The sequence below is a fragment of the Chlorocebus sabaeus genome, chromosome 12 (assembly GCF_047675955.1).
Source record: "Chlorocebus sabaeus isolate Y175 chromosome 12, mChlSab1.0.hap1, whole genome shotgun sequence".
Classification (NCBI taxonomy): domain Eukaryota; kingdom Metazoa; phylum Chordata; class Mammalia; order Primates; family Cercopithecidae; genus Chlorocebus; species Chlorocebus sabaeus.
Genome location: NC_132915.1, coordinates 12,077,478 through 12,093,241, shown reverse-complemented (window position 1 = coordinate 12,093,241; position 15,764 = coordinate 12,077,478). Strand labels below are relative to the sequence as shown.

At 34.5% G+C, this 15,764-nt stretch overlaps 1 protein-coding gene across 5 annotated transcripts in view; it reads right to left on the bottom strand.

Annotated features, from left to right (window-relative positions):
* Positions 1 to 15,764, bottom strand: part of AGTPBP1 (ATP/GTP binding carboxypeptidase 1) — a 199,268-nt gene that overhangs the window by 109,852 nt on the left and 73,652 nt on the right. For all 5 annotated transcript variants that reach the window (XM_007969631.3, XM_007969633.3, XM_073021463.1 and 2 more), the window contains 4 exons: positions 14,358 to 14,395; positions 10,870 to 11,078; positions 8,684 to 8,861; positions 32 to 129 (listed from right to left, as the gene is read on the bottom strand). In XM_007969631.3, the coding sequence (XP_007967822.2) occupies positions 32 to 129; positions 8,684 to 8,861; positions 10,870 to 11,078; positions 14,358 to 14,395 (523 nt within the window). The remainder of the gene's footprint in view (positions 1 to 31; positions 130 to 8,683; positions 8,862 to 10,869; positions 11,079 to 14,357; positions 14,396 to 15,764) is intronic.

Here is a 15,764-nt window from a genome sequence, read left to right as displayed (position 1 = left end):
AAGCTAACTAATTACAGAAATTTATACTAACCTTAAAATTTTGATCTAGGTCATCTTCATTCTCAGTTTCGTTTTCAGCTTCTACATCAATATCATCGTTGTCATCACTTTCATCTACTACGTCATCCACTATGATACAAAATGTGCTATAAGTAGGTCAGAGGTAAGCATTCTACAACATGCATAGCCAATGGTAGAATGTGACTTATATAAAGTATTTCAATTACCAAAGAAAAAGTAAATGAGATTTCTTATTTAAAATGTCTCTAAGGCTGTCCCAGCTGTTGACAAACCAATGAGACAATATGAGAAAGTGCTTTAAAATTTGGAAAGCACAGTAAAGATGAATTTTACTAATGTTCTCGGTTTTTAAAAATAATGTCTTACATTGCAACAGCCTGAATGAAACATCTTGTTTTCTATTTATTATAAATTTCAATGACTCACTTCATCCCTTTATAATTGAACCCCTCTCTATTTGTTTCAATGATGGTCATGTGCCACATACTGTGCTATGTGCTGGGAATTTTTTCCAAAGATGTGTAAATCGGGGTTGTCTAATCTTCTCGTTCCCCTGGGCCACACTGGAAGAGGAAGAATTGTCCTGGGCTACACATAAAATACACTAATACCAACGATAGGTGGTATGCTTAAAAAAAAAAAATGACACACAAAAAATCTCATATTGTTTTAAGAAAGTTTATGAATCTCTGTTGGGCCACATTCAAAGTCACTCTGGGTTGTATGTGGCCCATGGGCGTGTGTTGGAAAAGCTTGGTGTAAATATAGTCGCTTCCCTCAGGTAGCTCATGAGGTTAAAGAGCAGAAAGGAGTAAACATGTAATTATAGTACCAAAGATAAACACTAACGAAGCCATAAACTCCAAAATGCTATGGGAAAACAAGGAATGCAGTAACTAACTGTAAACTGCTTGGCGCCAAGGGGCTTGATGCTGACCACTTCACAGAACAGGTGATATTTAAGCAGTATCTTGTAGAAAGTATAACAGATTTCTATGTGAATGTAATGGTGGGTGATTTTGGCTTTTAAGAAGAGGAAATAATACTACTAAAATAAGGAAGTGAAATGATATCTTTAGAAAATAACAAAAAGTATAACTAGGATGAAGAGTATGCCTATGAAAGTAATGAAAGGAAAATAAAGAATTAAAAAATGAAGGATGTTACATAGTAGGCCAAGTAGTTTTGACTTTCAATATTAAGAAGATAGGCACTGAGAATTTTCAAGACAAGAATGGCTTAATTCAATGTTAAGAGGTGAGAGAGAGCATATGGGTGGAGGGTGACCAACAAATAGGAAAAGAAAAAAACAACACCACTGTCCAGACCATTATAGCAGTAACAGGAATGAAACAAGAATATCTCAGGGAGTAGAATGTAAAAGGACATGGGACCATGGATGCGGGGGAGACAAGGGAAGAAGAGGGAGAGTACTTGGAGGATTCTCATGTAAAAACCAGCTTCTAAACAAAGTAGAATATATTTTTAAAAGCTATTTTCCCAAACTCTTTTCACTTCCACTTCCAATGCGACTTACAGCAGTGATTAACTGGCCCCCTTAGTATTTGTTCACCTCCCCTTCCTTTTAGTAATTGAGCCCCTAAGTTTTAGCTATGGAGACTCCAGCCTCCCTTGCAGCAGTCATAGCCATATATATGACCAATTTTTGGCCAATGGTATAGGAGGCAAAGTGATAAATACAAATTCTAGGTCACATGCTTTAAAAAGAAAATTGTCTTCTCCATTTTTTCCATTCGCATCTTCCACATGAGGCAACCACATAGGAGAAGTTAAAAACACAATAAAAACAACCTGTTTTCTTTGATAACCCAGTAGAGGTCCACTGCCTAGGACCACCTGTCTATCTTCTGGACGGATATGTGGGGGGAGAAACATTCTATGTTGTAGCAGGATAGCACAGGGGTTCTGGAAACAAAATACTTGAATTCAAATCCTAGCTCCCCAGCTTACTAGCTATCTGACCTTGAGCAAGTTATATCAATTATTTGTCTTCGTTTCTTTGTCTATAAAATGGAGATATCTACTCATAGTATCTTTGTGAGCATTACAGGAGTTAATATATGTTAATAAAGTGTCAGGCAAAGACTATGTGTTACACAAATGTTTATTACTGTTGCTGCTTGAGGGACTGTGCTACTGGGTCTCTCTGTAACAGCAGTTTACTCAACCCTAACTAATACAGGTACAAATATAAAAAACAAATCACCTCAAATTCTTAGAAACAGATAGCAAAACATAAATATTCATATTTCACATGGTAACCTGGGTTGATTTATACTTATGCTCTAACAACATTTGGTCATGGATAAACAAGGGAAGAACTGACATTTGGAAGAAGAAAAGGAAGAAAATAACTCCTAGGAAAAAAGAAAGGGATTGCATTAAGAAAATCCTACTGCAAATAGGAAAAATGACTGCTTGGAAAGAAAGGGAGAGGAGAAAATGGAGTTCAGCATCAGAGAGAAAATATGTTTTCAATTTTTAGTCAAGCCTTTCAAATATTTTCCTTTGTATGATGTTTTCCTTTGGGTTTATACTCCAGATGTGAAATGCCATATAGCTTAGAGTGTCTGAGACCTTCTCTGCTATTTCAAAGATCCATTCATTATACCAGTACCAATAATTAACAATATTAATTATTATAACTAATCAAATTAAAACCAAGGAATATAAATGAAAATTCTTACTGATTTTCAAAATGTCCTTGGCTTTTTTATAGTAAAAACAGAAATATAGAAAACAAATGTCTATCAGTAGGAAACCAGTTAAATTATACTATGACTATATGATGTAGTCATTACAACAGTCTGCACATTCTATAAGGATTGGAAAAGTACATTACAGGAAGTTTATTTTGTTGTTGCTATTGTGCCTATAAATGTGATCTACTTTCCCTTTATGTTTTCTAAGTGATTTTTGTTGATGCATATATACACACACAGAGGAAGGCTATTTAATTTTATTCATTTTTCTTGTAAATAGTACTTTACTGTTCTTTTGCGTAAGCTATGTTTTTACGATTGATTTGCTTGGATTTTCTATATAGATAGTAATATCCTCCACAGACACTGATAAATTTATCTCACTCTTTTAACGGTTAAGACTTTCTTTTCCCTATTTTACTGACTTAGCTAGAGTTTTCAAAACTATGGTAAATAATAATGGTTGAGAGAGGCATCCTCTAACATTTCATTACTATTTATGATATTGGCTACTGATTTGAGTTAGATAATACTTGGATTGGTCAGGAAATATTCCTGGTTTCCTTAAGAAATTTTTCTAGACTGATATGATTTTTATGAAATCTTTTCAAGGTATTTACTGAGATGATCATTTTTGTCCCTTTGCTCTACTGATAATACATTTTACTAATTAAAGTCTTACTATTACAATAAACTTACTTCCTTAAAAATCATCTTTACTTGGGCAAGGTGTCCCACACGTAAACAATACTGCTCAACTAAATTTGCTAATACTTTAGGATTTTAATATTTATTTTCATGAGTGACAGTGATCTGTAGGTTGTTTCAGATTAATCTTAGCAGATTATGTTTTCAGCATCATGCTAGCCTCTAAACTTTCCTTTTTTTTTTTTTTTTTTTTTTTTGCTCTGGAAAATAAAGCATAGGAAAATTTCTTGAAAGTTTGGGAGAACTAATCTATGAAGTCATCACCAACTGGTGTCTTCACTAAAGAAGCTTGATTGCATATTCAATTTCAAGTTTTTTACTATTTAAGTCAATATTAGTTACTCATATTTTCCTAAAATATTGTCCATTTCAATCACACAGTGACCCTTGAACAATCTAAGTTTGAACTGTGCAGGTCTATTAATAAACAGATTTGCTTCTGCCTCTGTCACTCCTCAGACAGCAAAACCAACCCCTCCTCTTCCTCGGTCTATTCAATGTGTAGACGACAAGCATGTAAACCTTTATGAAAACCACCTCCACTTAATGAATAGTAAATATGTTTTCCCTTCCTTATGACTTTTTCAATAACATTTTCTTTTGTCTAGCTTACTTTGTTGTATAGAATATAACACATGTAACATAAAAAATATGTATTAACTGTTTATGTTATCAGTAAGGTTTCTGGTCAACAGGTTACTAGTAGTTAAGTTTTGGAGGAGTCAAAAGTTCTATGCAGATTTTCAACTGCACAGTCGATACTGCTAGTCCCCAAGTTGTTTTAGGGTCAAGCGTGTATTCAAATGTATTCGCAGGAGTTGCCTTTAACATCTACTTGGACTGATTTAACCACCTCTATTTACTTTGCCACCAATGTAGAGGTATATTAAAAACAACCACCAACACTGTTTCTACCAATGTCTTTCTGTTACTCAAATGATTATAGTTTTATCCACTTTTAGTATTTGGCACATGTGTTATCTAGCTTGCATAAAATAATCTTCACTGCCTCGTTTTAAACATTTTTTATTCTGTATTCGTGTTTTGTATTAACAGTAATACTCTCCTTCTCACCTCTTTTGGGCTAGGAAATAACACATACATATTTGCTAATCTGTTTACTTTAAAGCTTTCTATCCTGCTGTCTTAAGAGACTTCACATGTACCAGCTAGTCGGATTTTGTTTTTTAACCCAATCTGGGAGTCTCTTTCCTTTAATAGGAGTATTTCATCCATTTAGACTTATTACTGAAACTGATCTGCTTGTACTTGCTTAGCATTTAGTGCTCTCAGGATGTTGTGCACCTTTGAAATTTACTTGTTTTTACACAGCAATGATGGACCCCTATAATTTCGCATCAATTTTCAAAGTGTCCATCGTCTCCAAAGGCCACCCATGTATTTCTATGGGTCAATGGACTCCTGTTTAAGGATCTCTGTTCCAGATGTTACTTTTACATTTGGAGAATATATATTTAGACTATTCATATAATTTTCATTTCAGAAATGCAAGAATAGTATAATATTAGGAAATCTGTCAATACCAATTTTAGCTCATTTATGTAAATACCCACTTTATAATAATTGTATTATGTATCTTTTGCCAACAATTAGTTAACATGCTCCATAATAATACCATAACAACTATTTAGTATTATATAGTTAACAGATTATAATGTTTAATACAAATACTCTTAGGTAATGTCTACATTCTTGACATCTCTAACTCATCATTTGACTGGCTGGAGTAATATTTCACATAATTACTTCAGGAAGGGTATATCACACTTCAGGAAGAATATGTCACCTTCACATATGGTGACAACTCATAAAGGTCCAGAAATCTTGAGTCAAAACCCTTTCCTTCAAATCTCCACAGATGCAGCATTTAACATTCAGAAGAGTAAGTATCAACATCGGCTTGATTCATTCATTCAACAAACATTAAATGTATTTATTATGTCCCACACAATCTAAAGGATGCTGAAGACAAAATGAAAAAAACAACAGCCCTATTGTGATATATATTTGATCTTTGTCCCAGGTTCCTGGCACACAGCTGCTAAATCCCTTAGAATTTCCTAGGTAGAGGAGCGTCTTTTGTTCTAATGATATGACTCTTGGTGGGCCCCTTGATAACTTCAGGATAGAGGCTGGTCACTAGAAAGATCAAGGCGTGATTAGACAGTTGGAACTTCAGCCCCACTCCTCAACCTCTGAGGAGAGAGGAGCTGGGGACTGATTTTATCAAAAATAGCCCCAAGCAATCATACCACGTAATGGAACTTCCTTGAAAACCCTAAACAATGGTATAAAAGCTCAGACTTTTGGCCGGGGGCAGTGGCTCATGCCTGTAATTCCAGCACTTTGGGAGGCTGAAGCGGGCAGATTACGAGGTCAAGAGATTGAGATGAGCCTAGCAAACATGGTGAAACCCCGTCTCTACTAAAAAATATATAAAAATTAGCTGGGCATGGTGGTGTGTGCCTGTAGTCCCAGCTACTTGGGTGGCTGAGACAGAAGAATCACCTGAACCCGGGAAGCAGAGGTTGCAGTGAGCTGAGATCATGCCACTGCACTCCAGCCTGAAGACAGAGCGAGACTCCATCTCATAAAAAGGAAAAAACAACACACCACTCAGAGTTTCTGAGTTGGTGAACACATCATGGTGCTGGGAGGGTGGTGTGCCTGGAGAGGGCACGGAAGCCCCACACCCCTTCTCTTATACCGGGCTCTATGCATCACTTCCACTTGCCTACTCTCGAGTTGTATCCTTTATAATAAACCCATAACCATAAGTAGAGTGTTCCTGAGTTCTATGAGCCATTCTAGCAAATTACCACACTTGAGGAACAGGTTGTGAAAACCCCCACCCCCATCAACTTTATTGCCAACAGGTCAGACATACACGTAGTCCAGACTTGTAATTGTTATCTAAAGTGGTGGCAGTCCTATGGGACTAAACCCTTAACCTGTGGGTCTGTATTTACTCCAGGTGTTCAGTGTCAGAACTGAACTGAATTGCAGAACACCCAGCTGGTGTGTGAAGATATGGAGAACTGGTTGAGGGGAGGACAAAAGACACATATTTGGGGTCAGAAATGCTGCGAGTAAAAGAGCTCAGACCTACCCTTGTGGACTGACATTCTAGCTGAGGAAGGTAAATAATAATAAAGACTGTGAAACATATAATGAAGCCTGACGTGAGAAAATAATGAAATACAAAGCAGTGGCAAGGGTGCGTAGTCCCAGCTACTTGGGAGGATGAGGTGGGGGGATCTCTCGAGCTCAGGACTTCAAGATCAGCCTGGGAAACACAGGGGAAGGAAGGAAGAAAAGGAGGAAGGAATAATGGAAATAGAATGAGGGTATTTTCCTAGTATCTATACACTTGCTATTAGAACCCTCCTCTCCCATCTGAATCATGAAGGCTTGTCAGTCAAGGTAAATATGCATTTCTAGTCCAGTGACTCATTGGTCTGAGAAGTAGGCATAAAAGGAACCAAAAGAAAAATATAACTTCTCATTTGTTCCCATGTTTGGTGAATTTGCTGCACTAGAGGTCAGCTTCCTCTATCCATCAATCCAGACACTAAATAAAGAATTTGCGGGGGCATATCCTACCTCCTTCCTGGTGTTACTACTGGCCGCAGCACAGGGAAGCCTCACCAGCTTTCCACCAGTGAGAACCACCACTTTAACCCCCATGATCCTACGCTGATATAGGAAAGAAAGGGATTCCAACTGCTTCCTGACTGTCCCTCCAAATTGGTGCTGATGGCACCTCAACTTTAGCAGAAGATAATGCATTCCTAGAAGTCTGATGCTGCTCCTGCATTTATTCACAGCTCCACCACATTTCTTGCATGTTCTGTATTTGTTCCATGCCCCTTTTACCTAGTTTTCAGATTTGGTACAGATTTTCTCCTGTAAAAGGCTGTCGGTAATTTCAAATGGAATGGAAAAAGGGTATTGGACCATTGCTTTTACTTAGCTTTCTTACTCATAAGTCCTAGACTTAGTCTTAGACTTTTCAACATTTTAAAGGAGGTTTCTAAATAATCCATTTTGATGTTTTGTGTCAAACTGTGTTTTGATAATTACATATTTTTAAAATAAAAACATAATAGTACCCTATGACATGTACCATTAATAAATTTATATCAAGGATAATGAAACTAATATAATTCCTTGAAAATTCTTTTAAAACACTTGCTTCAAATAAGAATTTTTATATATAAAGAATCTTCAAATTTTTTTTTCAAAAAAGTAATCAACTGACAAGAAAATACTATAGAAATTCTATTAAAAGCCAGGACTACTTTCTCTTTTTCACTTTGGTAGATGTTATCAAAGAAATTCTACTTCACCGCATAAATAAACGTAAACTCTTACTTCCTCTACTGTATACTTACAGGATAATATGGAAAATGACAAACAGTCTGCCTCAGATAATTTCATATTTTCCTCCAAGTAAGTCATGTGCAAGTTTTTGTTAAGCATAAAACCATAGTAATTTTGGTGATTAATTTTTTTTTAACTTAAGAAAAAAAAATTCACTGAATTTTTTGAAAAGCTACAAATGTAAACCCAAACACAATTACCTAAACATTTAATGTTTATATTTTTACACTTTAAAAGCATACATAAGTTGGGCCGGGTGTGGTGGCTCATGCCCGCAATCCCAGCATTTTGGGAGGCCAAGGCAGGCAGATCACTTGAGGTCAGGAGTGTGAGAACAGCCTGGCCAACATGGCAAAAACCCGTCTCTACTAAAAACACAGAAATAACCCAGGAGTGGTGGCACATGCCTGTGATCCTGGCTGCTCAGGAGGCTGAGGCAGAAGAATTGCTTGAACCCAGGAGGCAGAGGTTGCAGTGAGCCGAGATTGCACCACTGCACTCCACCCTGGGCAACAGAGCGAGACTCTGTCTCAAAAAAAAAAAACAAAAAAAAGTACGTAAGCTATCAAATAATGTTCCTATGTGAAGCTTAATTATTTCACAATTCACATTTGCATATATACAACACATCCCACACCATTCGCTTAATTATTGCCTCCAATTTCTTATATTTAAAGAAATGCTTAAATAAAATAAAATGTGAATGTTTATCATGTTCATTAAGGCCTTCCTTTGCTGAGGAGTTAGACATAAATTAAAAAAAAAAAATGACAGAGTCACATAATTCTAAGAATCCACAAAAAGCAGCAGTAACCCTGTGATCCTACCTTCAGGGGGTAAGCTGTAGAGCTGAGCCACAGGACCAGTCACAGGAATAACAGGCAACTGGAAATGAAAAGAACTTTTAATTGTTGGGAGTGGCAGTCGATTTTTTGGGAAACACTTCCTCATTATCAGACTGGAGGTATTGACAAGAGGATCCAGAGTCCTGACTGCCAGACATTCCTGTTTTTAAAAAAAAAAAGAAAAAGAAAAAGAATGGTTTTGATGAATAACTGAACCAATTTTACTTTACTTCAAAAAGTAATACATTAATAATTTTCTAGAAACAAATGTCTCAAAAACCAGTATTTTAACACAGAATAATTACAAAATAGCTTTACTATTCAGAATTATCTATCTGTAAGAACCCCATGTGGCAAATTGAGAAAAACTTTTCCTTAACTATTTCACTAAGCAGAAATCAGTACCATCTTTGAAGTGACTTGGGGGGACACTTAGCAAGCCTAGGGCATAAAATAGACAATTTAAGGGAAAAGGGGGAAAAAAGATTAAGCAAGAAAATTTAAAAGGTGTAAGAAATTAAAAAACAACAACAACAACAAAACATGCATTTGACTAAACCTTCCTCAGAACTGTATCAGTTAGCATGCAATAATACCTCTCATAAGTTGGCTATTCACCTTATAAAAGGATAGCCTGAATTTCATAATATAAAGGTTTTTTGTTTTTTGGTTTTTTTTTTGAGACAGAGTCTCACTCTGTCGCCCAGGCTGGAGTGCAGTAGCGCAATCTCAGCTCACTGCAAGCTCTGCCTCCTGGGTTCATACCATTCTCCTGCCTCAGCCTCCCGAGTAGCTGGGACTACAGGCGCCCGCCACCACGCCCAGCTAATTTTTTTGTATTTTTAGTAGAAAGGGGTTTCACTGTGTTAGTCAGAATGGTCTCAATATTCTGACCTTGTGATCCACCCGCCTCGGCCTCCCAAAGTGCTGGGATTACAGGCGTGAGCCACCACACCTGGCCCACAATATAAGGTTTTAAGAGTCTGAGTACCATCCTGGTATCTAATCTGGAGAAGGGTTAAGGGATATGGGATATGAAACTGTCATATAACAATAGTATTATTAGTGACAACTGACATTTAGATGGTACTCTGATACACTGTAAAAGTTTCCATATACACTTTCACATCTGACCTGTCAAAACAAATGAGAAATTAAGATCAGAAATGTTAAGTGCCATAAACCAAGTCACCTAACTCTTCCTCATATATAAAATATCCATCAATGTCTATACTAGGAATAGTAAAAACAAGTGCATATGATTGACCTAGAAAAGAAAAAACTAAGGTAAACATAAAATATGTGTTCAGATATCTTAACTCTTGTCATATAAAAATAGGTTGTGTTTGTCATGTGTAAGACCAGGAGGGCACAATCAATATAACTGACTGATATTTTCAAAAAGACAGCTTTCTTTCTAATAATTATAGCTTTCTTTTAAAAAAACGGGGGTGGGGTTGCATTGCAACATCCTCATTCCCCATAGCTGACAGTCAACACAGATGCTGGAAAAGATCTCACTAAATATATTGTCAAAAATGTTTATGCTTCAAATGGCTGGCAGATCTAGCATTCCCAGTTCCAGGTTTCATTTTTATACCTTCTCTATTCAAAAAAGCCTCTATCCAGCAGGAAAACATGCACAACACTCACAGACAACAAAGCTGCTCTACAGGCTATAAAGGATCCACAGATACCTCATGAGAGGAGCATACAACACTGAGTACAGCCAACTACACATCCTAGAAAACATGGCTTCATGGAATCCCCTCTTGCTAAGTGGATGAATTTCTACTTCTTTCTTTTGCCTTTCGAAGAAAATGTCACATTGCAGAGCTGTGCACTGACCATTTCCTCCAACTCAGCCTGAGGTCACATGTGAGAAATAATGTGTGTCTTTCACTTTTAAGATTTTCACATGTGTCTTTCACTTTTAAGATTTTCACATGTGTCTTTTATTTTTAAGATTTACACGTGTCTTTTACTTTTAAGATTTTCACGAGTGTTTTACTTTTAAGATTTTCACGTGTCTTTTACTTTTAAGATTTTCGAAAAATGCATTTATCATGTGTATATGTTTCTGAGTATTTGTACACTAATTCAGTTTTCTTAACAACCAAATCGTATCATTAGTACATAATCAGGATAAGAAGAAGAAAATAACTCACTTGTGAAGTGTTATACAGAATTTTCATCCCATTGGCATCAATAAAGGCTTTTCTTCCCAACTTGATGTTTGTAACACTTTTTAAACTCTGTAAAATTCCTTTCCGAATGAGCATGTTTCTATGCCGGTTATCATGGCGGTGCCAATCTACATAAATTGTTAAAAGCACTTGGACATATCCTCTGTCTACAGCTCTCCTGGCATTTGTTTCTTTAACAAAAGAAAATTGAGAAAGAATATTTTTTAAATGACGAGAGAGAGTGGTAGAATAAATCAAATTTAAAATATTACCTCAATAGTGTGATGGATACTCATAATTTTTTTTCCAAAACAAATGACAACCACATATTTAAATTTTTTCTAACAAAACAAATATGAAGTTCCAGAGAGCAAATTACAACCTCTTCCAAAATCTGCCTGTATACTGTTTCACAATTTATAAATATCAAAATCTCTTTACTAAAATTAGAGGAACATCTTTTTAAATGCTTTTGTTTACTAACAAAAGCTTCATGTATTTTAAAATTTATGAATATACTGATTTTTGTTACACCAAATGAAATGTATAAGCTTTCTACTTGCTAGTTGTGAATGTGATTTTTAGAAGATCCGCTATCATTTTTATAATTTATATTACAAACTTTATGTTCCCACTGAAATAAACCCTATTGAATTGTAGCTTCTATTGCAAACTTTGTTTCCACTAAAATTAATTGCTCTAATTACTCCACAATTATATAAATATTCATACTAAAACAATGCTCATTTAAAAATACTTACATAACTTTTTTAGTAAATGAAATTTAAGGAGCATTACATGATTAGAGAATAGTGCTTTGTGGCTTTCTAGTCATTAGATTTTTACTGCAGTAAGAACTACACTAAAGGTTTTTGTAAATACTCAATTTTATTGGAGTAGAATTAACAAATAAATCCACGTTTGACCTAATTTTATTATTTTTAAAAGTATGGTATTTAAAATTATTAACCATAGGGTGTATTTTACTCAGATAGTGGCAAGGGAATCACATCAGAGCAACATACCAACTCACCCAATGCTACTGTGGCAGGTTAATTACAAGGAGCGCAAGATGATGTGCAATACCCATCTGAGGTGGTTTAATTACAAGGAAATACTAATCTCTTCTTAATCTCAAATATACCTATAAAATAACCACTAGGTTCACAGTATGGACACTAAGATAATGCAATAGTAAGGCTCCAATGATTTTAGTTGCCTGAATTATTACAGTTTCTAAATGTGCTAGTACAAACCTAAAACATAACACTGAGATGAACTTATTAATTCCCTTTCAGAACTATGTTCTGACATTAGGCAGAAGACATTTACTAGAGCTAGAGAAAAGATTTCTTATGTGAAGGCTTTAAACCCTCTATTGTGTCTATAATAGCTAGTGTGCTAAGGCTGTGGCTGTTTACAAAATCACTTCCATTGTTTTGACCAAGAAAAGTTTCATACATTTTACATGAATATACGCTTTGTTTATACCAGTTGGAAATAAGCCTTTAGTTTACTAGCTGTGAATGTGATTTTGTTAAAAGCCATTATGATCATTCTAATTCCTATTACAAACCTTGTGAGTTTCCACCATGATTCCCAATAGCCTAAATGGTATTTATGAGAAATATTAAAATTCTTCACGAAAGATCAAGAAAGAAACTTGCCCATAATTCAAACACAGGTGCTGAGTGCCCCTTAAAGAAAGTGAACTGAGCTACATGCAATCTGTGCTGAGCACAATTAAAACATTAGTAAAGGGAACTTTATTCATGTATTCAGTGTACCAAACTCACAATTAGCCTATGTCTCTTCTTCCCTCTCTAAAATCTAATTTATCCTTTTAAAGAAAATGATTGCTCCTCCCCGCCAAAACCAAAAAAAAATTTGAAAAATAAATGAGAATGCTCCAAAATGCCATGATTTGTTTAAAAATATGCAGTACACTACTAAATTTTATTTTGCATCATTCAATTTTCATCCTATTTAGGGCTATGTGTCATCTGAAAATATATTAAATATAAACTGAAGTCATTCTACTTGTCAGTTACATTCCTTATTCTGATGGAATAAACAGGTATGTTTGCCCACCACCCTCGTTTGAAAAAGCAGGGAGTAAAAAGGAGACTACTAAAAACTGAAAATATTAAATTACAGTCATCATGAATTAATTGATTTCTATAAAATACTTGCAATTTATGAGAATTTTAGCTTTTACTAACTTAGAATTAATGACTTTGCTATCAGTGATCCTGAAAATTAGTAAGCTTTAATAAAACTTTAGTTTTAACAGCTATTCTAATCTACTCCAAATCAAAAGTATTTGCCCATATTAAGAATTAATCTTTATACAGTTTAAACCACAAACTCAGGACCCATCAAAGCAAAGCTAAAAATATCTTCTAAAATTAATCCACATGTGATCTTGGTCTAAAGCTTACCACATCATATATGAAAATAGAGCTACACAGCTAATCTAATTGAGTGTCATATCTTCATTTGAAAAATAAAGTTGTTAAATGAGAATTATATTATTTACTACTAATACCTAAGGTGATTTTTAAAATTTAATAAATCATTACCAAATATTAGATTTTTGATCATTTCATTATTTGCTATTATTAAAAAAAAAAAATTCTGGTAATTCAAATGTAAGGGCAAGTTGGTCTCACCCCTGACAGACAGTTCTTGATGAGCTAGCTGTTAATTATGTTTTCCTTGTGGAGGGTGGAATGTGGTGGGGACATACAAAAGTCACCCAGCCACCAACACAGATTGTTAAGACCAAATGTTACTGTGATTAAACAAAACGTTTATTTAATCAACCAATAGAACCCTGGAGCCCAATAAAAAAATATTTAAAATAAAGATACTCAGTATCTTGGAGAGAAACAATATATATAAGTACAGACGATTACTCTCCAAAAGCATAAGACATATCTACTCCAATGCTTCAATTCTGATAAGGAAAACAGTGCTTTATTTTGTAAGTGAATTAGGCTGTAAATGTATATTGTCACATTTTCTAAATGTTATGTAAACTTACATTTATGGTAGAAATAAAATTTGTAGGGTTCTAAGTTACTCACAAAATCAGAGATAGTAGTTGTTAAAGATATTTCTTATAGTAAAAGTTCAATACCATGTTAGCTTTACTTTCAAAACATGATACTTATATATTTTCCTCTACTAATGGATCGTAATGTTATCTAAATTACTTAGAAATAAGAAATCAATGTGCTTGACTAAATTATACAAATGTACTAAATAAATTATAGCTCAAAAAACATAATATGGTATTAGTTATGATGCATAGCAACTACGCTAAAAGGAAAAATCTATTTTGACATTAGAATATTATAAACCAGTTTTATTACTATAGTCTAAATCTACATTTCCAGTTTCTTTAACATAGTAAATAGAATTCTCAGAAAAATAGTATCTAGTATTTCTAGTATTTAAAAACTTACTTGATTTTAGCAATGCAGCAAGAGTGTCTAAAGCAACCCTGTCAACACAACAAGAAAACACAAACAACAACAAAACTAGTAAAATTAATCTACAATAGTAAATTCATACAATCTTTTTCAATAAGTCATTATTCTATTATCTATTCCAAAGTTTATTCTTTTTTAAGTTAATTACACATGGTATTTCTCTGTATGCATCTCTCCCTTCAGCTTAAAATTGGATATGAAAAAGATTGAAATATCAATAGATGGGAACAAAAAAATGTTTTGAGAAAGAAAAAGAAGGAAATTAACAATGTCTAAGTTTTTGCCAGAAGTTAGATGAACGGAATCATTCATCAGCCTCTGTATCTGACCTGAGAGTTAACAAAGGAACCACGCTATTAAAAATCAGACGCCGTGACTTGCAAAGGCATTAAAAACAAATCTTAACACGAGTTCATAACAACAAAATTCTATAGATATTGTAACTTTCTGACTTGAAAGTTATTTCCGTTCTATCGAGGTATATATCCTCCTATTTAAGGCCATAACAAAGGAAAAATATTTTGGAACTTGAAGGTTGGGGAGAAGTATGAGCCCTTACCATTTTTCAGCTATGACGCACCAAGATGAATAAGAAGCCTAAGTAATATCTCAAAAACTCTTACTGTCCCTTAGAGGACAAAGCAATCACCCCCAAAATCAAAAGTATTTAAACTGTATTTGAACATAAATAGTCACACACAGTGAAATCAACTGCCATTAATCAGCTGTAAAAATACACACAATATCACCATGGAAAACCTGTAATCCAAATCGCTTATTTTTAATCAGTTACTGAAGAAATGGCACTTAATTTCAATAATTTTTAAAATGTAAGGCACATATTATGGTACCTCTTGGTAATACAGCAACAATTATAATTAATTTGCATTAAAATTGTGTATATTATGAAACAATCATTTCACTCACCATTAAGCATTTGTTGAATGCCTACTTGATAACCACAGTAGCAAGTTCTTCATCGTTATAAAATTAGAAAACAAACTTATCTCTTCCACAGATAATTTTACAATCTACATAATGTAATAAAAGAGCACACCTATGAAAAAACTGCTCAAGAAATTAAAAACAAAAAGGAAGTAATAAAGTAAAAGTTGCATACATCAGCAGTAAAAGGGAAGTAGCATGACTAGGTGTAAGTAAAGGTAAAGAGCATAACAGATTACAAGACTTAAGATGGGTAGGTAAAGTTCATAGCAAAATTTGAAACAATAATCCAGGACTAGGCACACGGTAAGTGCTTAACAAATGCCCAGTAAGAGGAAGTTCTTAATGGCTACACTTTCATTTACTGACAAAAATAAAGCAACCATGTAAATCTTTATAATAATGTTTGTAAAATAATAAATAAATTCATACCTG